The sequence below is a fragment of the Alosa sapidissima genome, chromosome 12 (genome assembly GCF_018492685.1).
Source record: "Alosa sapidissima isolate fAloSap1 chromosome 12, fAloSap1.pri, whole genome shotgun sequence".
Classification (NCBI taxonomy): Eukaryota; Metazoa; Chordata; class Actinopteri; order Clupeiformes; family Clupeidae; genus Alosa; species Alosa sapidissima.
The window spans coordinates 16,985,047-17,008,592 of NC_055968.1; the positions used below are offsets into that span (position 1 = coordinate 16,985,047).

At 42.6% G+C, this 23,546-nt stretch overlaps 2 protein-coding genes across 4 annotated transcripts in view; both read right to left on the reverse strand.

Moving 5' to 3' along the window:
• The window catches only part of ell (elongation factor RNA polymerase II), a 36,769-nt gene extending 24,994 nt beyond the window's left edge, over positions 1 to 11,775 (reverse strand). Inside the window, exon 1 of the mRNA XM_042057499.1 lies at positions 11,490 to 11,775. Coding sequence (XP_041913433.1) covers positions 11,490 to 11,702 — 213 coding nt within the window. The 5' untranslated portion in view covers positions 11,703 to 11,775. The remainder of the gene's footprint in view (positions 1 to 11,489) is intronic.
• A 394-nt stretch (positions 11,776 to 12,169) lies between these two features.
• Positions 12,170 to 22,789, reverse strand: fkbp8 (FKBP prolyl isomerase 8). 3 transcript variants are annotated; one of them, XM_042057500.1, is made up of 9 exons: positions 22,652 to 22,789; positions 21,306 to 21,576; positions 20,532 to 20,701; positions 18,849 to 18,937; positions 17,090 to 17,310; positions 16,582 to 16,754; positions 16,246 to 16,323; positions 14,223 to 14,360; positions 12,170 to 13,325 (listed from the first exon to the last, which is right to left on the reverse strand). In XM_042057500.1, the coding sequence occupies exons 2-9, from the start codon at positions 21,574 to 21,576 to the stop codon at positions 13,239 to 13,241; spliced, it is 1,227 nt and encodes a 408-aa protein (XP_041913434.1). In that variant the 5' UTR covers positions 22,652 to 22,789; the 3' UTR covers positions 12,170 to 13,238. The 3 variants fall into 3 exon arrangements, with proteins under 3 accessions (XP_041913434.1, XP_041913435.1, XP_041913436.1); XM_042057501.1 differs by having other exon boundaries at positions 21,306 to 21,594; positions 22,652 to 22,722; XM_042057502.1 differs by lacking the exon at positions 22,652 to 22,789 and adding an exon at positions 22,375 to 22,393.
• Between the last annotated feature and the right edge of the window lie 757 nt (positions 22,790 to 23,546).

Genomic DNA, 23,546 nt, shown 5'->3' on the forward strand with positions numbered 1-23,546 from the left:
CACACATGCAAAGACTCTCTGCCATGAGTTTCACTCTTGGACAATAACATTGTATGAACAGTGTCACTGCCTAAGGGGAAGTGGCAGTAGTTTTTCCCCAGGACTTGAGGAGCAGGTTCCATGGGCCCAATCTTACAGCTGACCGTTTCCTGTTGCCAGCCTCAACAGCAACAAGGTTGGTCCTACTCTACTTGTTTTAGGAGCTAGGACTGAAATGGAACGGAGATCGGCATAAACTGAACTTCCCACTTTCTCAACTTCAACTAGTGATCGATAGGCCTGTAGAACACTAATGTATGCTTTATTTGCCATCTTAGGATCCTATTTCATGAAATCAGAAAAGAGCTATAAACGCAGAAGGGGGAGGGAACACACACCTATTAGGTTACTAACACATTTTTCAACCATTGAGAACAGTAGATTAGGGCTGGGCAATATATTGAATGTTCACCCTTTTAGCGGTGACTTGCAAAGCTACGCACAGTACGCAGAAACACCATGTATGTAAATATACATTTCTGCTTACAACAGTGTAGCTCTAGGCCATTTGCGTAGGTAGTGTAGGGTCTGAATAGAACTTACCTATTAAACATAAATCATGCCAATATTAAACTAGTAGGCCTACTGCATTGGGCTTGTCAGAGTGGTTGTCAGCTGTTTTCAATGTTGTTACGCTACAGTTGTCAGTAAACAATAGATTAACAACGGCTGAATTACACTTGTGGTCCAGCAATGTTGGTGAGTTTAAATCAACACTCTTAATCGACATGTTTTACTTATTGATAAACAGCTTAAATGAGCAGCACGAGCCAAGAACCAATCCAACTTTGAAGTAGACATTTACTTTCGCAACATGGGTCATTCATTTAATGCAGTGCTGTTTTGCATGATGTCCTTATTTTCCCTGTTGTTTAACGGTGCAGTTGCAAATCAGTCTTATTAATCATGTAAATTGTTGAGAGACATTACCATCAGGCTATCGTATGTAATTTAGAAATACTAGTGAAGTGCCCGTTCAAGCATGCTATTCCTGTAGAAAACTCGAAGCCCAATTACATGCCAGCAGATAGGCCTGCTTTAAAATAGGATGATAGGGAAAAACATCATTCCAGCTAAGCATTCAATAATGAATACTATGAATCTAGAAATTACAGGAACATCTGTCTGTCTGTGCGTCAGTGTGTGTTAACCGAAGTGCCAAGTTTGACGTTGTTTGGATAATAAAATGTATTATATATATATATATATATATATATATATATATATATATATATATATTTTTTTTTTTTTTTTTTTGGCCTTTTTTGACTCCTATTATGACAGGACAGTGAAGAGGCAGACAGGAAGTGAGTGGGACAGAAAGACATGGGGTGGGATCGGGACATGACTGTCCCCGTGGGCACTTGGACCCTTATATGGTATGAGCGCTGTAGCCAGCTGCGCCACAGCGCCCCCATGCAAAAGATATTGTTAAATATATCGATAAAACAAGCACACATTGGCTTTCGCCACTCTACTGTAGCCAATCCCCCTCTCACACAGCACTGTAGGCCACCAGAGAGGATAGAAGTGGGGCGGAACTGAATCAGTGTAGGCTACACGGGTAAAAAGTTAAGCTAGTGTAAGATGTGTGGATGATTATCATGTCTGACCACAACAATAAAGACTCCCAGTATGCGGTTTGCTTGCATAAGAAGATTCTGTGGATTTTGCAACAAGCCAACAAACTGGTATTCTTTTTTTGCCTTTCCCATCACCCAGCCCTAGTTAAAATATCTGCTCTTATGTCAACATCTACATTAAAGGTGCGATTTGTAGGATTGTTACCGAACGTTCTGTAGGCCAAAATCAAAACACTGGTGAACGTTCTCAAGACTACCAGACGCGAGCCTCTTCTGGGTTGCCAGATGTAATGAAGACTTAGCTAACGTTAGTTGACCTGCAGCTGCTTTAACGTTTCTCCAACCATGACCCAGCTACACATTACGGAAACAGTGAAAACAAAAAATACCTCTCTAACCAACATAACATATTTAGCTGAAGTTAGCGATGCAGATGAAGTTTAGCCTAGGCTACCTGTTGTGGAGAAATATGGCCAGCTCTGCGTCAGACTTGATATTCTTCGTTTGACGAAGACGTCCCCGTCTCAGGAAGCTCCTCCGATGTCCACTTAATTTGTTTCTTGTTTTAATTTTGGAAATTTGCCTGCCTCTCGTAGGCGTTCATGACTACAACTGACAGCTGTTGACAGTTGGCCTTTGCATTTTGGATTTTGCAATTTGGCAACCCAAATAGGAGACGCGCTAGCCCATTATTAATACGCTATTCTAGAATTAATCGTTCAAAACATAAACGAAAATTCCAAGAGATTCCGCCCCGTAACTCTTTTTTTTTTTTTATTGGTTTTTACGGGTTAGAGTAATGTTGTCAAATAAGCCATTACTTCAATTCATTGTGTTTCCTTACTCTCTGACAACATATGGTGATCATTTTTGGAATGGTTACAGTTTATTTTCCATTATTTCCTACATACTGGACCTTTAAAAATCTTTGGTTCACAGTCTGGGGGCAGCCTTGGCCTACTGGTTACCGCTTCGGACTTGTAACCGGAGGGTTGCCGGTTCGAACCCCGACCAGTAGGAAGCGGCTGAAGTGCCCTTGAGCAAGGCACCTAACCCCTCACTGCTCTCCGAGCGCCGCTGTTTTAGCAGGCAGCTCACTGCGCCGGGATTAGTGTGTGCTTTACCTCACTGTGTGACGTGTTCACTGTGTGCTGAGTGTGTTTCGCTAATTCACGGATTGGGATAAATGCAGACACCAAATTTCCCTCATGGGATCAAAAAAGTATATATATATATATTTATACTTACTTATACCCAAGTTGCGCAAATGCAGTTGAACACAAGGCTCACACTTGCATTTCACCGATCCAAGATGTGGAAATGCACTTAATCCGTGTGCATACACTGAAGGAAACCGTGGGAATGGAAATGTCAATTTACTACTGACGTGTTCAAACTGTTGTCCCACACATCTGATATGATTGATCATGAAATTTTCCTAGTCCTTTTTTCCAGCTATATCAAATTGACTGCGGGTGAGCTGGGCCTGTTAGGCAACACGAGCCTGGACTTTCATCAGGACTCCTTCGAGTGAGCGAGCGAGTGAGCAGCTACAAGGGCTGATGTGACTATATCGGTCAGTCTGAGCCACGTGAGGGGGCGCTGGAGGGGCAGGCGGACTGGGTGTCCCTCTGATAGCCGCATCTGGCACCAATGCTCCATTCCGGCCTGGTCTACCGCCTATACTTGCAGAGTCAGCATTCCTTAAATATCCCATGGCACACCGGCTGACCTAAACATGGAGCCCTGGCCTGACATAGCTGACTCTTCAGCAGAAAGGTTACAGGCACGGCGGTTGGACAGGAGGTCTCACCCCTACTGCAAGTCAACTGGGCTTATTCCAAGGGCTGCAGATCACAACATAACAACTTGGCCTGGAGCTACCACTGGGCACCTTCAATATACGTATTACAAGTTTCCTTTTTTTGTCAAATATAACACATTTCTAAGATAAGGGCTTCAAAGAAGATTTTTTGCATACCTGGCACCTAAGGACTGGGAGTTTTCATTTTGCATTTCACACTTAGCATTTGGTTTGTGCTTAACCACCCCAAATGCAAAAATGAAACAACAAACCAAAGACAATAACGAATTCCTTCATCCAATCAACACCATTACAGACTTTCCATAATGGCATACCAGTTTGCCATTTACCACCAAAAAAGAAAAAAAATGGTCAAGCTCAGAGTACGTCTCATGTCTAAACGTACAGAATGTAGGATTCATGAGTGCCATGATGGCTGGCCCATAGCTCAGGCTCTGAGCCTGCAGGGTCATCCAAGCTCTGACTCGCTCCACCACCCACTGAGTCACCTGCTCCCAGCTACCCAGCCAGAGCCTTAAACACCTCCCCATGCAGTCAGCCACAAGCGGGATGACGTTACCGGCAGCTTAGTCATTGCTCAATGCTCTTTAGACATTGCATACTGAGGCTGTGACCTTAACACTCATCCAGCGTTGATCCATCACTCATCTCAAGATGCAAATTAAATGCCCACACTTCTTCCCTCTTGAAATTTTCGATTGAGATGCGTAGGGCTGCAGCTATTGATTCTTTTTGTAATCGATTAATCTAGCACTTTATCGATCGAGTAATGGGATATTTTTTTTTTTTTGCATTTTTAAACAACCAAAACACATAATGCATAACGAAAATGACATGTCTAAAATGATCAAGCAATTGGCACAGAGGTATTTATTCTAACTCCAAGATTAGGCTACAAAACTAAGCCCATTTATTGCAATTTACCCATTTAGTGTTTTTAAGTGCCAGTGCCATCAATTAAATAATGTTCAAAATGCTCTCTGCAAAATTGAAGCCTCTTGTGCATGACTTAGCTGGGCGAACAAAGCTGTCCATACTATGTTGTGAAGTGCTGGGAGGGAGAAGAGGGAAAGCAATTGAATGTATTAATATGTAGCCTACAACAAGTTTCATGCTGTAATCTAGACCTGACATCAACATAAATATCTGTTTTATGTAGATTTCTACACCTGCAGCACTTACCATTAGGCTACTAACAAATAAGTTTACCATTAGGCTACTAAAAAATCATTTCTGGGGTGAGCCTATTTGCTATGGTAACCTAGCAACCTGTGTGTGTGCACGCGTGCGGTGCGTGAGGAAAGATGAGGGTGCATGCATGTGTGTGAAGGGTTCTTTTTTAGGCATACTGTCTTGCAACTGAACTCGAATAAGTTTACTTAAAAACATCAAAGCTAAACAAGCCATCACAACATCGCTACAAATACAGTATGTGATTAAAATCAGCCAACATCAATGTAGGCTATAGGCTACGTAGATGATAGATAGGCTAGATAGATTGATAAATAGCCTAGCCTACTTTATTGACGCTTGGTGAAACAGCATGGAGTGGATATTTAGGTTCAGATGCTTGTTCTTTTCCTTTTTGAGTATGTAATGATCCCAAAACTTTACTTGAAAACTTTAGACATTCTCTGCCATTTATGGATATCTTGACTCCGCCATTGCGCCAGCTAAATTCAGAATGTATCACAATTCACACGCTAATGGTGTGCTTCCTGAACAACGGTCCGTGTGGAACAATCAGATCCCTGCACGTATAGTGCGCGTCATAGGAATTTAACGAGGCTTCGAGGCAGGGTTTTTGCCTCGAGTAATTTTTGTAATCGAGTTATTCGAGTAACTCGATGAATCGTTTCAGCTCTAGAGATGCGTCAACCTCACTTCGTGCTGATGGAGACTTGATGCAGTGACCTGCACCACAAGCTGAATGGGCAGTGGCTATAGTGTGAGTCGAAAAAAAGGATAGGGGGAGGGAGTGAGGGAAAGAGACATGTTCGTCGAATGGTCATTTCCAGTCAACTTGGCTAAAAAGAGTTCTGCAGAAAGTGCTAAGTAAGTGGAAGAGGACAGATCCTCTTGGACCTCAGTATGGATTAAGTAATTTGTCTCTGGAGAGATAAACAAAGCCCAAGGCAAGGTCCCTGAGTGTGAGTGTGCAGCAGAAAGCAAGTATGGACATTCAGTCTAAGACTGTGCACATCCTTGTAGTGTTACAGAATAAGGCAACAGCTGTGATGCACACTGGCACGTGTGTTCAGAATAGGGTCTGCCATTGACCTGTGCTGTGTGGGCCAACCAGATAATGCAGATTCAAACTCATCTGCACACAGGAGTATGGACTGAATCCAGTGCGTCTCAGTGTGTCATTCGGGTTAGCGCAGCATTTTCATTGCACTATGACACCCATTACAGAAAACAGAATCCTACAACCACTTTAAGAAAGCACTGCATCCGGCACAATCAACATCACAGTCATCCTCCGCATGCCGGCATTGTATGAGATCACAGGCTGTCGCAGAGGGAGACCTGCATATCTGCTTCAGAGTGGGATCACACTGCACAACAGACACTCACGCGTCCGCCTCCAATAGAGCACACCCACCACCACACACAGCTTGTGGGAATGTGACTGACGCTCAGGGGGCTGACATCACACCATCATGAGGCTGAATCAGAGCATTCGCAAGCAGGGTGCTTACAGACACATGCATGGACACACACACACACACACAACACACGAGCGCACTTGAGGAACCGAGACAGACAAGTTCCACCATGTTAACATGAACTGGAGCGCTGACACAATAAATCATTTGTTTGAGGACTGTTACCATTTCATTAGAGCATGGTGTTTACACTGACTTTGAGGAGTGAAATAACCCGTAAACTGTTGCCAGGCGCAGTCCACATTGTGAGAAGAGTATTGTAAAAACTCACACTGTCTAAAGATCCAAGAATAACCTACGCATTGTTTAACTCACGCAGACTGAAAGGCCCTGGGCCAGATATTTAGCTGGCATCTAGAGGCAAGGGGCTGCAGCACAGGTTTCAACAGAAAGACTCTAAATCAAGTTCATCCATCATTGACTTCATAATTAAGACAGGGTGTAACATCTTATGCACGATGGGTGTATCAAGTAATTTTCTTTACACATGACAAGCAATTCATCATGCAGAGTTTCACATAGGCTACAACTGCTGTTCGTAAAAGCCTACTGGTGCCCCCCACCCCCCCTTTATTTATTTTCTGGACATGGCTAATTTTGGATATGGATAATACGGCATCTATGGCTGTTGAATGCAAATACCAAGGTTTCACCATAATAACATTGTCCATTCTCCCCCGACCATTGACTCTGTCTAATATCCTTTTCATTCTGACCCAAACAAGTCGGATGGCAAATCTGACTCAGTGTCATTGAATAAAGACTGAATTATTTGAATACACACACCAAATGCTGCTGCAATTTGACTGATTAAACTATGCCACTGCTGTGCAGACAAGGAATGAGGCAGTAAAGAGCCATTCAGAGGGCAGCAGACATTAGACGGCATGTCCTCTTCAGAAAAATCAAATCAGTGTAGAGTTTATTAGATGGCATTCCACAGTAGTCTGGTACAGTCCCCTAGATTTCACCAGGGTGTGTGTGTGAGTGTGTGTGTGTGTGTGTGTGGGGGGGGGGGGGGGGGGGGGGGGGTAGTCACATTAACACTCTCCAATAACTTAGAGAACTGTCTGGAAGGTTGTCAGAACATCCCGACTGGTTATTTGCACACTGGCCAGCCTGGACCATAAAAATATAACAAACTGTTCCAGCAAATCACCGGCGAGATGCGCGTAGCGAGCTAACTGTTTTATTTGAACGTCAACAGAAGTGATGTTACCCAAAATCGCTTAGAGCACCTTTAAAGATAGCCTTTGCCTCTTATAGACCACCTTTATTTGTGCAAACATCAACCCATTGATCTGCATTTCCACTGCATATTATTGGAACAGCAGTGGTGTAGTCTAGTTAGCTGTAGTTGGTATGTGAACAACCCCAAATGTTAATATGTATCCTTGCCTATTTTAAGTGGGTATACTGAGATGGTGATGCTTTTTAAGTGGGTATACTGCGTAGTTATGCACATCACGTAGACTACACCACTGTGGAACAGGGATTTGCAGGTTTCAATTGAGACTGAAAGCCCTCAGGGACACAGCTGCAGACAGAATACTGAAGGAATACTTCAAGCAACAGGTGTGCTTCTCTACATTCATCAATCCTGTCATCAGAGTGCGTTTCAAACCGTCTCTGCTCCAACCCCACTGCGACAGTCCTGGCAGAATGTGACTTACTCACTTGGTTGCATGCAGCATCAAGTTGTTGCTCTAGGGGTGGACCTATTTCACACACACTCAATATAACATTTATGGCATCTTACTTGTTGACATCTTATGACATCTCTTATTTTCTTTTTCCTTTATAGATGCTAGCTCCAGGTCTTGTGTCTCCTGTAGGTCACTGCATTACACTAAACCCTGAGAAGTGAGTTACCCTGCTCAGTGACAGTGGAGCTATGTTTCAGGAGGCCACGATTTGAGTGGCACTCATGCATTTTTTAAAAGTAAAGCAAAGGCCATAGTCTTTAAGACGCCAGTAAACGAGAGGGATGTTTGAACTTTGTTTCAGAGGCAGCTTACCAGACAGTGGCAACCCATAAAACAGACTCCTTCCCTTGTCATAAATGATGTTTACGTGGCCACATCTCAAAGTTGATGAGTGTGAGGCTCGAGCTGCCTCATGAATTTCTTTTGCCTCCTGTTTGGGCATTTTCTCCGCCTACTATCCATGTCAAGGCTTTTTTTTTAGTAACGAATCTTACTGTTGCCCTGATAACCCAGGGGCCAATTGCAAGGCTTGGCTTTGCCACAGTGAGGGAAAGGCCTGGTATGGGTGGCCTCTGACCCCAACGGCTGCAACTCCCGACAACAGGCCAGCTAACTCTCAACTGCTTGTTAAGATGGTTTCCACATGTGGCTTTTTCATATGACAGCACTAGTGATGTTACAAAATGGACATAAAAACAAACTGAACTTTTTTTCAAACTAGTGACAAAGTAAGCTGCTAATATATATATAAAATAATAAGCAAGATGGTTGTTCATCCCCACCATCTTACTTAAAAAACTTACAGAACACTTGACAGCAGGACCTGGTGCACAGGGTGAAAGAGAGATATATGCAAAGATACATTATGGGATGGATAAGTATAAGTAAGTATATATACTCTTGATCCCGTGAGGGAAATTTGGTCTCTGCATTTTTCCCAATCCGTGAATTAGTGAAACACACTCAGCACACAGTGAACACACAGGTGAGGTGAAGCACACACTAATCCCGGCGCAGTGAGCTGCCTGCAACAACAGCGGCGCTCGCGGAGCGGTGAGGGGTTAGGTGCCTGCTCAAGGGCACTTCAGCCGTTCCTACTGGTCGGGGTTAGAACCGGCAACCCTCCGGTTACAAGTCCGAAGAGTTAACCAGTAGGCCAAGGCTGCCCAAATGCATATCTGAGCTAAGTGTTTGGATATCATAACAGCCTCACTGTGATGTGGTCCAAGCCCTGCGAGCCATTTGGTGTGCTGCGCTGAAGCATGTTCAATTGAATGCCCTCCAGCCAGGCCCATTTCCGCTGACTCTTTCGACAGCACGGGGCCGGGCCAACTTCTCGTGCACAAATTCCACAGCTCATGTGACGTCTGCTCCCATCCTTTTGGGTTGCAGATTATGTTGCAGATATTGTTGTGAGAAGAGCTAACATTTACTTTTGCCAAAGATGACACTACATGGGCTCTTAGTTCACCACGTTGGTCTTCTATATGACTACCAAAAACATGCCCCCTAATTCCTTAATTTCACTGGGGGCAGCTCAACTGGCATGGGCTATTCTAAAAATTGTTCCTTGAGCAAAGAACACCCCACCCCCCACACATTCACACAGAGGACATGAGAAAATACCAAAACTTTGACAAAATGTCTACTATCTTTCAAGACTGACTGCTTTATATTCCTCCCAATCAAGCCATATTCAAGCGGTCTAATGAGCAATAAATCATTGATCCGGTACAGCATATCACGCGGCACTGGGAAAACAGCTCAACAGTTTCCACAATTTTGGTAGCTTTCCTACCAAGACCACTACGCTGCATACACCTAGTGCCTTAGCCTAACATATAAAGAATATATAGTCTTATACAACCATGTGAATGTGGTATTGATAGATTTCAATGTAACATTTACATTACAACCAATACACCGACTAACCGCATACCCCCATTATAGAACTTTGCTAGCTACAATGCGAATCGAATATCCATTTATGGCCACGATTTTCAGCCGAAGTAGCTACTGTGTGACTAATACTTCGACCTAATCGTGGTCAGCTGTTACACAACAGTTTGATCAGTTCAGTATAACACTTGAACACAGACATACACATATTGTATAAGACAGTATATTTGGGATTTAACCTTTTTTGAGAGAGCTGCGTAGTGTTCATTGAACTACTGGTTAGAAAGGGTAGCTCCATCTGGTAGGTAACGGTATACAATTTGGCAAGTGGACAAGCTACCAAGTTGGTCAGATTGTTAGCTCAGTTAGCAAACTACCTTAGAGTTAACACACTTGACATATTCGTGCTTCCAATGTGAAGAGTAACTTTCGGTAGATGATTGCTTATTTGTGTGTAACAAACGTGCAAAACGACGAGAACCGTTTAATTGAGTGGTTTGAACATCACCTGTTAATGTTAAATACAACCAACTATCATAAGGTTAGCCAGTTAGCAGTTGTGTAAACTAGCTATAACATAGTTGGCTCTTAGTAATACAAATAACGCTGTTACTTCAGCTATAAACTAGCCATGTATGTTAAGCTAGAAGCTAACTTATCTTCTACAAACCACTCTTCGAACTTCGAAATGCCCCACTAACGTTAACTAACCATGCAATGTCTCAACCCATTTGCCAATGTTAGCCACTGCAGAATCTCTCAGTGTACGAGGAGATTCAAATAACGTTAACGGTATCACATATGCTGGGAAATGTCAAGGACCCTATATGCACCCTTTGTAATTATTCATTTAACGTTGACCAGAACGTAACTAATTCATTAAGACTATCTAACTGAACTTTGCTGTAACGCTAAGCATGTAAACAGTACTTTTTATGTTCACGTTAGCTAGCTATGCTAGTTCACGTTAGCTAATGCTACATGACAAGTTTTACAGCCTGACCAACGACACTATTTGCCAGTTTATTATAGGAATTATAGGAATATTGAATAGATTATTTTAACTTGTATTAGTCTACGATAGAATCTTTCACGATGTCAAAGACCAATTCAACCAAAGATCCGCTTTAACCCTCTCTGATTCAACACTGGCTTATCATGGGAAGAACGTTGACGTTTAACATTACTGTTAGCTAGCTGACCGACGTTGCCCAGCTAACATAAGTTAAGGTTTCTAGTCAATGTTAACTAATGTAACCAACGCAAATCTGCTGGCTACATATTTAACTTTAGTCCCAATCTTAACATTATGTATAGTTGTACGTTATATACTTTCAATCATACTCTCAATTTAGTGTCCCTATTTTAGCTATCGGAGATAATTGGGCTAACGTGCTTTAGTCAAGCTTGCTAGTGAAGTAACATTAGTTAGCAAGTCCTATAAATTTAATAGGTAGCAGTACCTAGCTAGCTACGTGACTGGGGGCATGGCCACAGACTCACCATCGTTCTAGCTTGTTGACTTAACTAGACACTTTGGTTAAAAGTCGTCTTCATACTTTTATAAATGGTACTGGTTCGTGGCTTTCCGTAATGGAACCCAGCCAGCCTGTTTAAATCTCCATTGCAATGGCAGGCAGCTGGTCTGGACGTTACAGAACTCCAAGCTGCTGGGTCTCGGGCTAGCTTGGACGGCGCACCACAGTTGGACAGGCAGTGATAGCTTCTCGGCGCTTAAGACACAAATGTATATGAACTGTAACCATACCTTGCTGTTCTGAAATTCTTCAAAGGCTCTCAATGCGCTGTCAGTGAGTTTGACGTGAAAGACGGAGATATTGCTGCCATTGCTCACTCTTCCACAGGACAGCCCGTAACACTGCTCCTCCTTCAACGCCGCCATCTTGCTACCATTTCCACCACGCTCACGTACCCCATCGTAATCGCATGAAAACTCTCTTGGATTCGAATGAATATTCATATTACGTAGTGGTGCGTGAGAGGCGTGGTGTAACAGCACAAGTTTTTGCTTTTAAAACAAACACATCAGTGATATTCATTATCAGTTGGACATACATACATACAACCACCACATACAGCCGTGCAATGCTCGGGTAAAAAGAGCTAATGAACTCTGATGAAGCCCAAGATATGGTATTATTTATTAATGAGATGGGCCGACCTTGATGTGTTTAACTTGTCTCTTCACTGGTCAGTGGGAAAGTGCGTAAGGAAGGGGAAACGCTAGGCCACTATTCTGCGTCAGAAAGACGTCAGTGTTTTGGGAATGCCCCATATATAAGAAAGGAAACAATATTGATTGCATAAAACTAATCTACTACAGTTTAGTCATTGACACAATATCAGTAAATCAAACTAACTAAATCAATTAAAGCGGTGTTCTCTGAACAGCCTCATACAGGAATGGCAACCAAATGTTTGCATATACCCAGTGTGCAAAAGTTTATTTGAAGAATTACAAAATCAACAAACAAAAGATTTGAACTCTCACACTTTTTATATGGAATAAGGAACAATATTGATCTTGCAAGCATGTCCCAGTGACTGTAAATAATCATTGTGGCTCTATGGAGACAAACAGCAGCTACTAAAATAAATAATCCTTGAGATATTATCAACAATAATCTATAACTTCATTCACATTAAATATAGACAAAATAACATAAAAAGTGAGAGGAATCATGAACTCAAATAGTCTACAATGGGATGAAAAGAAAAATGTTTGGCTAAGGAAACATTTAAAAGTGAGGTATTTTTTTCAGAGGCTGTGAAATGAGAGCCAATTTCGAATGGATGGTAGACACATCTGGCAAAGCAACACAGTTGGCTAGGATTGATCACACAACCCTAACACAAGATTAGAGGATTACGTGGCAATTCCAGTAAAAAACAGAAAAACAAAAATTGGAAATGCAGTGGCTAAACAGGGGTTGTAAGCAAGCTAGCTGTTTATAACAACTTGTGCAATAGCGCCCCAATTAAAGAATACACTGCATACTACATTGGAAACATATCTAACAGTAAAACAACATAAAAAAAAGCATACAATCCTCTGGTTTAAATTTTCCATTGGCTAGCAAAAGCTCATGTAACCAACTTTCAGACACGTCTGGTAGAATTCATAAATCTGAACACGCTGAAGCTAGTGTTAGCTAGTGTTTACATAAAGGAGATTAAGCAAGTCATCAGCAGGAATGATGGACTGGTGGTCTGCATTTACAATTCACACACTGTACATACATTGGACATCTCATTTACTGCTCAGACATAAATATGGAATTACTTTACACTGTTTCTTTTTTGGTCATCTCTTTCAGCGAACAACACCCGCAAAAGCAAATCTTAAAAACTACTTCTGAGACGTCTTTCTGTGTGGGTTCATGGTGGACTAGGACCTTCTAGTTTGCACATCTGCTATCCAAGGGAGCAGTGCTGTGATGGTGAGGGCCACAGCTAGCGAGAGCTCCAGGGGTCCATCGCCAGGTCAGGACTCGGCCTAATTTCTAGCAGCAATGACCACAGACAAGGCTACACCTCCAATGGCAACAGCAGTGGCTCCAAATAACCATTTCCAGCTGAAGCTCTATAATAAGAGAGAAACAAACAGCGAGAGAGAGAGAGAGAGAATTTTCAATAAGTGAGAATTACCAAACACACTGACCATAGTTGTGCACAGTCAGTGCACAGTTCTGCATTCCATTCACACATTCCATTTACATACTAGAGCAAATTCCAAATATGTGCTTACAAATGATTTGATTCAATAAAAATAATAATAATAATAAAAAAACATCCAAAGGAATGTTTTTCGAAACACAAGTGCTTATGGCCCAGTCCCAGACACTATGGCAAGTTCTAGCAGCCAGCTTCCCTCCCTCCCTCCCTCATCCCTCCCCATCAGTAGCACAGCTCCCTTCACACACAATCTCAGCGAGTCATCCAGCCTGTCAGCCATTTTCTTTTAACTCACGCAGAGGCTGCAGCTGAGATGTGGAGACAAATCAAAAAGAGCATCCAAAGACAACACAGCGACTCTTAACTAAAGAGAGCCATTCGGTCATATCCAATCTAATTCGATACCGGTTGATCTGATAACATACTTTAGAAGATGTTACAGGTTTATAGATGGAGGTTTTCATAGCTTTTCATAGCAAAGAATGCTTTGATTGCACCACATCAAACTGGTGCATCATTATTTGAAATCAAAACTGGCAACTGAATAATGAAAGGTTGAACAAGAGGGCGTGTCAACCCACTTTTGTATATAGTGTAGTAGTGACCAGTAAATTTCAGGACAAATAGGACATTTTCAGCCAAAATGGAATTAGATGCACAAATATTGTTTTTGAGGATTGTATTTTTAATGTTTGACACCTGTAATGTGGTAAAAAAATCATATCAGGCACCACACCACTGTAATGTTTTATCACTCTCAGTCAAAGATAGATGATGTGACACTACTGAGGGAAGTACGTCTTACCCATGAGGCTTTGGGCTGCTGCGATGTGACAGAGTTGACATCAGAGGGGTTTCCCAGCATCTTCTTGTACATCGCCTGCTCTGCTCCCTTCTGCTCCGAGTGCTTCTTCGCTAGTTTGGACAGCTCAGCATGGATAGTCTATCCACAGTAGACACACACACACACACACACACACACACACACAGCGCGTGATATACACTTGTGAAAGGCAGGTGTGTTCCTCAACAGGCCATCTGAAATCTCTCTTTGACGTCTCCCTCTGATGTCTTCTCTGAGTAAGACAACACACACGCTTTTACTCAGCTGTGCCATAGACACAGAACTCTCTTTTTCAGGGCCATGACACGCCTCACAGTTGCAGTGTTCATACTGCGATAAGCAACCTCTGCCAGTAAATGCAGCTCATGAGAGAAGCAAATACTGATACACTTGTACACGACTAGACGAGTAAAACTACAATGAGTCAGTGTGGAGGCTTTCCTGGCGATGGTGCGCCGCCTCCTCAGTGGGCAGCGCCACTTTCTGTGGTCTGTTCCAAAAAGACCACACACAAAGACCGACATGATGAGAAAAGTTTAGTGTAGCGAGAACCAGTGAGCGAGAGCGAAAGTAAGCATGCTAGACAGAGAGAGAGAGAGAGAGAGAGAGAGAGAGAGAGAGAGAGAGAGAGAGAGAGAGAGAGAGAGAGAGAGAGAGAGAGAGAGAGAGAGAGAGAGAGAGAGATTTGGCAAAGGTGAGGGCGTTTCCCCCTGCAGCTGCTGCTCTCGTCAGGGCTCTCCTGGCTCAGGACTCTGCTGTCTACACACACACACCCCCCTGGCATCTGAACACGTCCTGGTCCTCTCACCCCCCGCCACACAAACATACCCACACCCAAATACAAACACATTTACACAAACACAGTTTCATACAAACACATAGACAGAGCCAAATTACACACACACACCAAACTCACTCACGTACGAACATAGCCATACAAGCCTAAAACACACCCATGCACACTTACTTCGACACATATATACACACACACACACACACACAGCTGTACCCAAATCATGCAGATGCTCTCCCCCACACCAAAACCCAGTGGTAATATTGGGCTCATGTAACATCTCATTACCAGGCAAGTTGAATGGTGGGGTACTAGCAGTGGCGAGTACCTGCCAATAAGTGGGACACTCGATGCAGAATTATTCAACACTGTATCCACACAAAATTCAGAGTTTGTTAGATATGACTGGGGGACCAAGGAGAATTAGCAAATAGAATTTATAAATGATGATGAAAACTTAAATTAAGTTGTTGTATACAGCACACCCATATCCAATGCAAAACCAGACATAACAAGTAACATTAACATTGGAATTTAGCTATATGTCAACTTAAAAGCTAAATAAATGCTCACGTTTCAGCCTAGCAACATTGTATGGTTGATGATAGGCAGTTAGCATGAAGAACAAGAGCAAAACAGGATGAGTGTAAAAAGTAATGAGTTGATAAGAAGACAATGTGCAAATGCAACAAGATAAGATAAGAAACGGAGCGACACGGAGACAAAAGAAAGAGATGAAGTGTGGCATCAGCCAGGCCAGAGGCATGAGCTTTGGAGGCTGTGTTCCATGGACACTCTGCTCTGGAGAGAAGCTCCAGGTTATTTTCAGCCAGAGGAAATCAGATCCTCTGAGCTGCTGATCGGTGTGCATGTTTGTCTGACATGTTTGGGGAAAGAGCGCCACCTGCTGGCGAACACCTCCATGAGGCAGCAATAGGAACATTTGAGATCTTACCAGTATTCATCAGAAGTGGAAGTTGGTCAATTTGCTTAACAACACAGTCAGACAAGATTCTGGATAAGAGTTAACTGTTTCCATTGAAAACAAACTAGCCTTCTCTTTAGTTTCAAATTGGCTATGTACTGTCACAGGGGCCACTTTCTCCTCAATATGTGAAAACTGGCATAAAATGACATCTGAATGCAATATATTCCCTATATAAAACCTGTATACAATAAAAGACAGTGTACCTTATTACTAGGCTCCAGTTTCAGGGCTCTTTTCAACGTCCGGATAGCTTCGGCAAACTCCCCCTTTAAGGCAAGAACCTGTGCATAAACGGAAATAAATTAAATTCACATCTCCGATATTTTTTGACTACAGTTTGAAATGCAGGTCTTCCGTCTGTGGGTAAATTTGGATAAAACAAACTGTCAGCTATGTAAGACCATGTAGAGGTATACCTTACTTAACACTGCTTAAAAAAAAATGAATGTACAGTATATCAAGGGAATCGGAAACCTTAATACCATATGTGTATACATGTGTGTGACTTCTATGAACAGCTGGGTGGTGTGTGGACATACTTTGCCATAGCGGAAGAGGGCCTTGACGTTCTCGGGCTGGTGGACGAGCACGGACACGCAGGAGCGCATGGCGGCTTCGTAGTGCTCCAGCTTGAGCTGTGCGGCGGCCATGTTGTTCAGACACTTCACCTTAACGTCCAGCAGCTCCACCTCCTCCTCTGGTGTGATGTTCACTGCAAGACAAACAAACTGAGGTAAGCACCTATGAATGCGGAGGACATGACGTGTACTGCAACATCAAGCCATGTGTGAACAGTACCTCGGAATGCTTTCTACAGTAAACACATACACAAACACGCAGGAACAGAGCATAGATGTCTACCTGTTACATGTAGACAAAAAAAGAAACATTTTTTTCTCATGCACACTTGTCTCATGCCCACTTTAACATCAATGCCAGCTCAACACTGAGCTAAGCAGGACTGTATAGGGTTCATTGTGAGGGCCATCTTGAATGACCACGGAATCCCTTATCTCGATAACCCATCCCCACAACAACCCGTCTGACCTTTGGAGCTGGCTTCTGTGATCTGTAAGGCGAGACCGTAGGAGTTGACGGCGAAGGCGTAGTCACCGCGCTGGTAGTGCGTGTTGCCTCGCTCGCGTTTCTCCCCCGCCAGGGTAATCCGGTCCTCGGGCTTCATCAGCTCCAGGTCCGGGGCGTCGAGGGCAGACAGCAGCTGCACCTCCATGGAGAGACTAGAGTTGGGCGGCACCTGAGGGAAGGCACTGCCATAGGGCACACAGGACACACACCTTTTATACAGTGCAGCTCCAATCAACTTAATCCTGTCCTACCAACTAGAGCCTGTTGAGGTGGTTGGGGAGAGGAGGATGTTGGACAAATTGGCATCCATCATGGCCAATTCCTCTCATCCGCTCCATGGGACAGTGGCTGCGCAAAGCAGTTCTTTTAGTAACAGACTACTACACCATCATGTAAGAAGGAGCGCTTTCGCAGGTCTTTTATTCCATCTGCCATCAGAATGTATAACACTACTGTCATGAAAAATTGTAATGTTAATGTAGTGTCTGAACTTCATTATTAATATGTGCATTTTCCACTGTACATGTGATGTGAAGCTTTTTTTATTCACCATATATATTGGTTCACTCTGCCTCAAAGTATTGGTGAAACCCTAAGGCGTGTTGCAATCAATTTTTTGTTTTTTAGGTGTGCTTGTATGCTGGGCATACTGTATAGAACTTTCTTACTCTCTATTTAAATACTACTGGGCTGTTGTGACAAGTAAATTTCCCAGCTGTGGGATCAATAAAGTCTTATCTTATTGCTGATTAAAGAGCCGGGCTGGTGTAGTCCATTGTTGTGCAGTGCAATTTTTTGTAAATTAAAGCAACATAAAGCAATGTAAGCATTGGTATTTATTCCACTTGTTAATAAAAGCACTGGGTATCCATTTAGTGCTAAGGTTGAAAACTGACGAAATGGGATATGTTTCTGTGCAGTACAATAAAGTTGCATCGGCAATGTCATTTTACTGGCATATTATAAGCCAATGAGTTTGAAGCCATTATTTTAAGGTAAAGAAAACTACAAACATGGTATATATGGTATAGCTGCAACTGTGCCAAGACTACAAACTGTCTTGGCACAGTTGCAGCTCTGCCATATAATGTGGTTTCACTGGTGGTTCTTTTCAAACACATTCATTCATCTCTCTCTGGCCAGGGGCAAAAAAAAAGACGCCTCTCAGAGAGCTCCGTTCTGCTGCTAGATGCTGATATCATCGCTAGATAAATGCCCTCGGGTGTGACACTCCAAAACACGTACAGTACATTACTCAGAATCACACAGGAAAGAATTATCTGGTGACACGTCTTATGAGTACTGACCCTGCCATATTAACCACAATGACATCATGATTGTGTCATAGTTTGAGGTCATTTCACCCAGAACTAAGTTCACAAAAACAATCACACAACTGCGTCAAGTGAATCTTTTATGATTACTGTCAAAAATAGAGAACAATGAATCTCCAAACAAACTCTTACATCCCATGTGAAGCCATTCTTCTCTAATATAACTGTCGGGGTTTTGCTTTGGAGACTCTACAACACTGAAACCATATTAATGCTTTATGCTATCTGTAAGCAAGAGATGCACTGGCCATGGCTGAGAGACTTCCTGTACGGACTAGGAGTACAATGATAACACTGACATCTAATTCTATTCATGCTGAACGGGCCTACTCTTGCTTCTGTCCAGCCCTGGCCTCGCCTGAGGCCGAAGTCTCGATGACCCTCACCTTCCCACACAGCCGTAGGCATATTTAGCATCAGCCTCCACCAGAGCCTTCTCTCCCATCTCCATCAGTTGTACCGCCAGATCCAGCGCCTGCAAACACACACACATGCACACACTTGCTCTTGCTAGGTATTTAAGTAGACACTGAGGGCCAGATGTATGTACATTTGCGAATCAGAGTCATGGACACACCGCAGACTGCGAACGCTGTCAGACCCAAGTTTCCATCGTATTTATCAATCGTTCAATCCTTAGTGTAAACTGCGCCTTTCTCTGCCTTTCTCCGCCCATAAACGCAATTTACGAACGTCCACAACTGAATGGCAGCGCCTACATACAAGCGCAGTTGAATGAAGTTAACTGATGACAACATTAAAAAGAATCAAACGTTTAGCATCATGAAATAATACCATACATGATAAGATGTAAACAAGCAGGGAGATAATGAAGATTACTCAAACTACTTGTGCACGTAGGCTATGGAAGATTGGTCAAATCTAGCAAGTAAGGAAAGTTTAAGTGAATGACGTGAAAGTGAAAGTAAAACATTCGAAAGGCCAACGAAAGTTGAGGTTGCTTTTGGTAGTACAAATACTTTCACCACAAAAACTGGTGCCCTAAATAGCGATTCTGTTGTCTTTGAAAGGTTCTCTTATTGACGCATTGAACTGCAATTTGGATTAACACCTGCTTTTACAAGGCGGAAGTATTTAGGCGCAGAATAGACGTGCGCTTTCAGGAGCAGTCTTTGTACATACCGCGGAATACATAATTAGGCGCTCTTTACTCTTCCCCTCCCATCTTTTTACGCTAAACTCCCACTTTCCCCTGGATCCTCCCATGAATGCATATGCATGACACGACAAACACAATCTGCCACTTTCAGCTCCCGCGACAGGCAGTTTGCGCTTTTACATCATTGCGGCCTGTTTGTACATACCTCGCAATGATTTTACACGCACATTGCGAAACAAATACGCCTGAAGTGGGCGCAAAAGCGTTAGTACATCTGGCCCTCAATCTCCCCACAGCGACGTCAGTGGATAGCTGTGTAGGTGGTGCGAGTCCCACCCTGCAGATGGCATGTTGGGTGTCCACGCTGAACCCTGTAGTGTCTGTTGGCAGAGTGGCCTGCTGGTGAGATTGACACCACCTACTGAGCCATTTGGTAGGCCTTTAATGGCCCCCACTGCACAAGAATGAGGTCTTTTGGCTGCACAGAGTGAAAATATATAATATCTTGACTTCATTAAAGGTACACTATGCAGGTTTAGGTATTTTTGGTGACCGTAGAGCTCCCTTGCGATGTATTTATGTGTTACTCTGCTATTGTAAATAGCAAACTTCTCGCGACTTATCCCTCCTGTACACAATGCAAATGCTTTTTGTATCTCCAAAGAGCTATATCTACTGATAAGTTAATGCTTCACGATTCTCGCAAGATTTTGCCGCTCTTGGAAGTTGCATAGCTGGTTTTCTCGGTAGGGACTTGCTACGTCTATGCTGTATAGCTATGCTAGGTGAACGATTCGCCTATTACAAGTTTGTTTACCATCAAATTGGCTTCGTAAAGGTGAAAATCTTGCATAGTGTACCTTCAATATCAAATTTAAACTTGGACAAATTTAGACACTCACACACCTACAGTATGCAAAGGAAACCAGCTTAAATTGAGCTGTTATACCTGGATGACATCTCCATCACCAAGTGTGAAGGACAGCTCAGAATCCTCCTCTACGACAGTGCCATCTGACAGAGAGGTCTTCAGTTTGATCTGGACATTCTGCCCTCTCTTTGGCCGGGTATCCAGCCCTTCGCCACCTTCTAGGACTTTCTTCCGCAAGAGACCACTACCTGTGGATACAAAACACACAACCATTTTACACATTTCCCCCAGGACTGCCACACCCCCCTCTGTGGAACTGAAAAAGAATGCTGTTCTACAAAAATCCTCATCAACATTACTGTATTACAACATTATTCTCAACGTTTCTGAGAATATTTCAATCAACACCCCCCTCCCCTGCATTTTCATTATTTTTTCTTCTTAGCAAAGATACAGTATGTTAAAACAAAAAACACCTATGGTGATATGGTGAGACCAATACTCTTGTAAATGTTATTTACTGTTTACTATACTGCTGAATAAGAGACACTCAAGATTTTTGGCATAAAAATGTTGTCAAATTAAACTGAGTTACTACCTCATAAACATTACTAACTACAAGCTAAGCACCAATAGTAAAATTTATTTTACAAAGAACACAGTTCCCTAAAGCTAATTTGATTTGAGTGCAAGTTGCATCAGGCCAGTCCATTAAATTGAACAGATTATATGACACAGACCTGATAATGGATGGCCTCCTGGAATATGATAGATGCTCATGGTGCTTTGCCACTGAAAGATGAGATTATGCCACAGAAATATTTGAAAATCAAACAAAGAGCCCAGTCCTACCGAGAATGTCGACCCATTCGTCCATCGGAGCGGAGACCTCAGGCACGCTGTCTTTAGGCTGGGCAGCGTTCTCGGACCCTTGTGCCTTTTCCCCACCACCGGCGTCCTCTAATGGGGGAAGGTCATCGTCACCTCCATCATCGCTGTTCTCCAGCATCTCAAAGTCCTCTCCGCTGTCCAGCAGCAGAGCACCTCCGGAGCGTTTCATACTTGTGGTCGAGTTCTGGTGGTCGCCAGCACCACTCACCAGTGTCTCCTCCACATCAGCCATCTGAAGGAAATTTCAGTGCTAAAAGTAAGTTGAACTATTTCAGAGCAGATATAAGGTTGGTCACAATCCCAAGTAAGCCCTACGGAGTAAATAAATAAAAGGTATATCTACAAATTAGACATTTAAACATAATGCAGTAATTACTATCACACATTATAACATTTAAGGGTCCCGAATTAAAATTCCATCGATTCAGTATCACTGGACAACCATTAAATATCAGGCTCCGTTTAAGGGCTTTTATGAATGAATGGAAAATATCAAACATGCAAAACACGTCGGCTAACTGCCACTGACGCTACACATTGAGCACACAGCACAAGTGAGAGGACAAACTATCAAAAATCATAATAATGCATTTACTAACATCTATCGGACACTGGCGAGCAATATTAGTCAAGGATTTCAAGAGCCCAATATTCACCAAGGTGCTAGTGTCAAGCACAAAATGTGTCATCTACAAGGTGAACCGAGTTAGCTAACGTTACACTGAAAAAGGTTGTTGACACATAAACATCAGGGAGGAACCGAAGGATTTGGAATATCAAACTGACTTAACGTTATGATTTCTGAGTTCAGTTTAGCAACTAAACTGGCTAGTTAGCAAGTATGGCTACTTGGCTAGTTTGTCTAACATTTAAAAACGGGAAACAACCCCAGAATGACAGCTTGATCGAGTCCACTTTAATCAGAACAACTGGTTCTGCTTCACATCAGCTACCTAAAAAGCTGTATAACAACAAGCAAGGAAATTGTACATCACTAGTCTAATCTCACCAACAAACAACATGAGCTTACACTTTCAGCCTGCGAAATGTTTACAACCTGTTATGGTCGAGTTTCCAGAACTTTCTGTGAAGTTTCTTTAGCTAGCTAGAAGCTAGCTAGATAACTGTTAGGTAACCTAACTACCCATCCTAGCAGGCTAGCACAGAGTACATTTCTCAGAGGCATCTTTTTTGGTTATGGAATCATCAACCTTGTTCAGCAGCCACTGCAAAGAGAACTGATTTCATAAAGTCAAGACATTACGAATTAAAATAACAACGAAATGTGGTAATGTCAACAAAATTACCTCAGGGAAGGATGTCACAGTCGGATTGCAGCTATCCACTGTTTTCTAAGCTCAATGCTACCAGATGCTAACCCATCTGTCCCTTGTGTATGGAATTACATTACATTACTTCCGGGTCACAAAATGAAAACAACACACCATTGATAAAAGTCCCTGCTGAAGTGGTGGCTATATCAACGACAACGTTTATTTTATGACCACCTACACCTATAGACAATAATTTGGAGTGAACTCTTTTAATATAAGAACATAGGTTATAGATAGTTTTGAATATATGCCAAAGTTGTTTTTGAGTTTATACTATTTATTCATTCACTCGTTTTGTTAAGCACTGTATAGTCTATGTGTTCAAGAGTGAAGCCAATCAAACTCGCAATTGATTTCAAACCATTAGCATTGCTGTTTTAAATGTATGCTTTTATTATTCTCCAATTTCTGTAGGCAATCTATTTTTTCTCTCGATGTTAAATTTGAAAATCCTGTAGATGGCGCTTGCCTATCGAACAGAAATCGTCTAGTATTGTCTTAATTTTACGACATATATCGTCTTTTCGTCAATCTACTGTTTTGGTCTACTTTTCTACCACGTGCACGAGCAGAGATGAAGCTGAACTAAACCTCGCTTGAATAAACGAGGCCAAGATGCCGATAACTTGAGTTAATGGAACGGCTTCAGACCCAAGTGAAAGTCTACGCTAGTTCAAGCCAAGCTATTTCTGTTAAGCGCCGCCTTCATTAGCGAGGTTGATGGAATACCCCCCAGAGTAATCACATAAGCCTGATTTGTGGCCACTCAACAAATAAACTCACACCCACCTTTCCTTAACCCTGTTGTTACACAGCTGTCCCTCTCCCTACCCAGAATAGTCTACATGGGAAAACCTAGCCGTCAGAA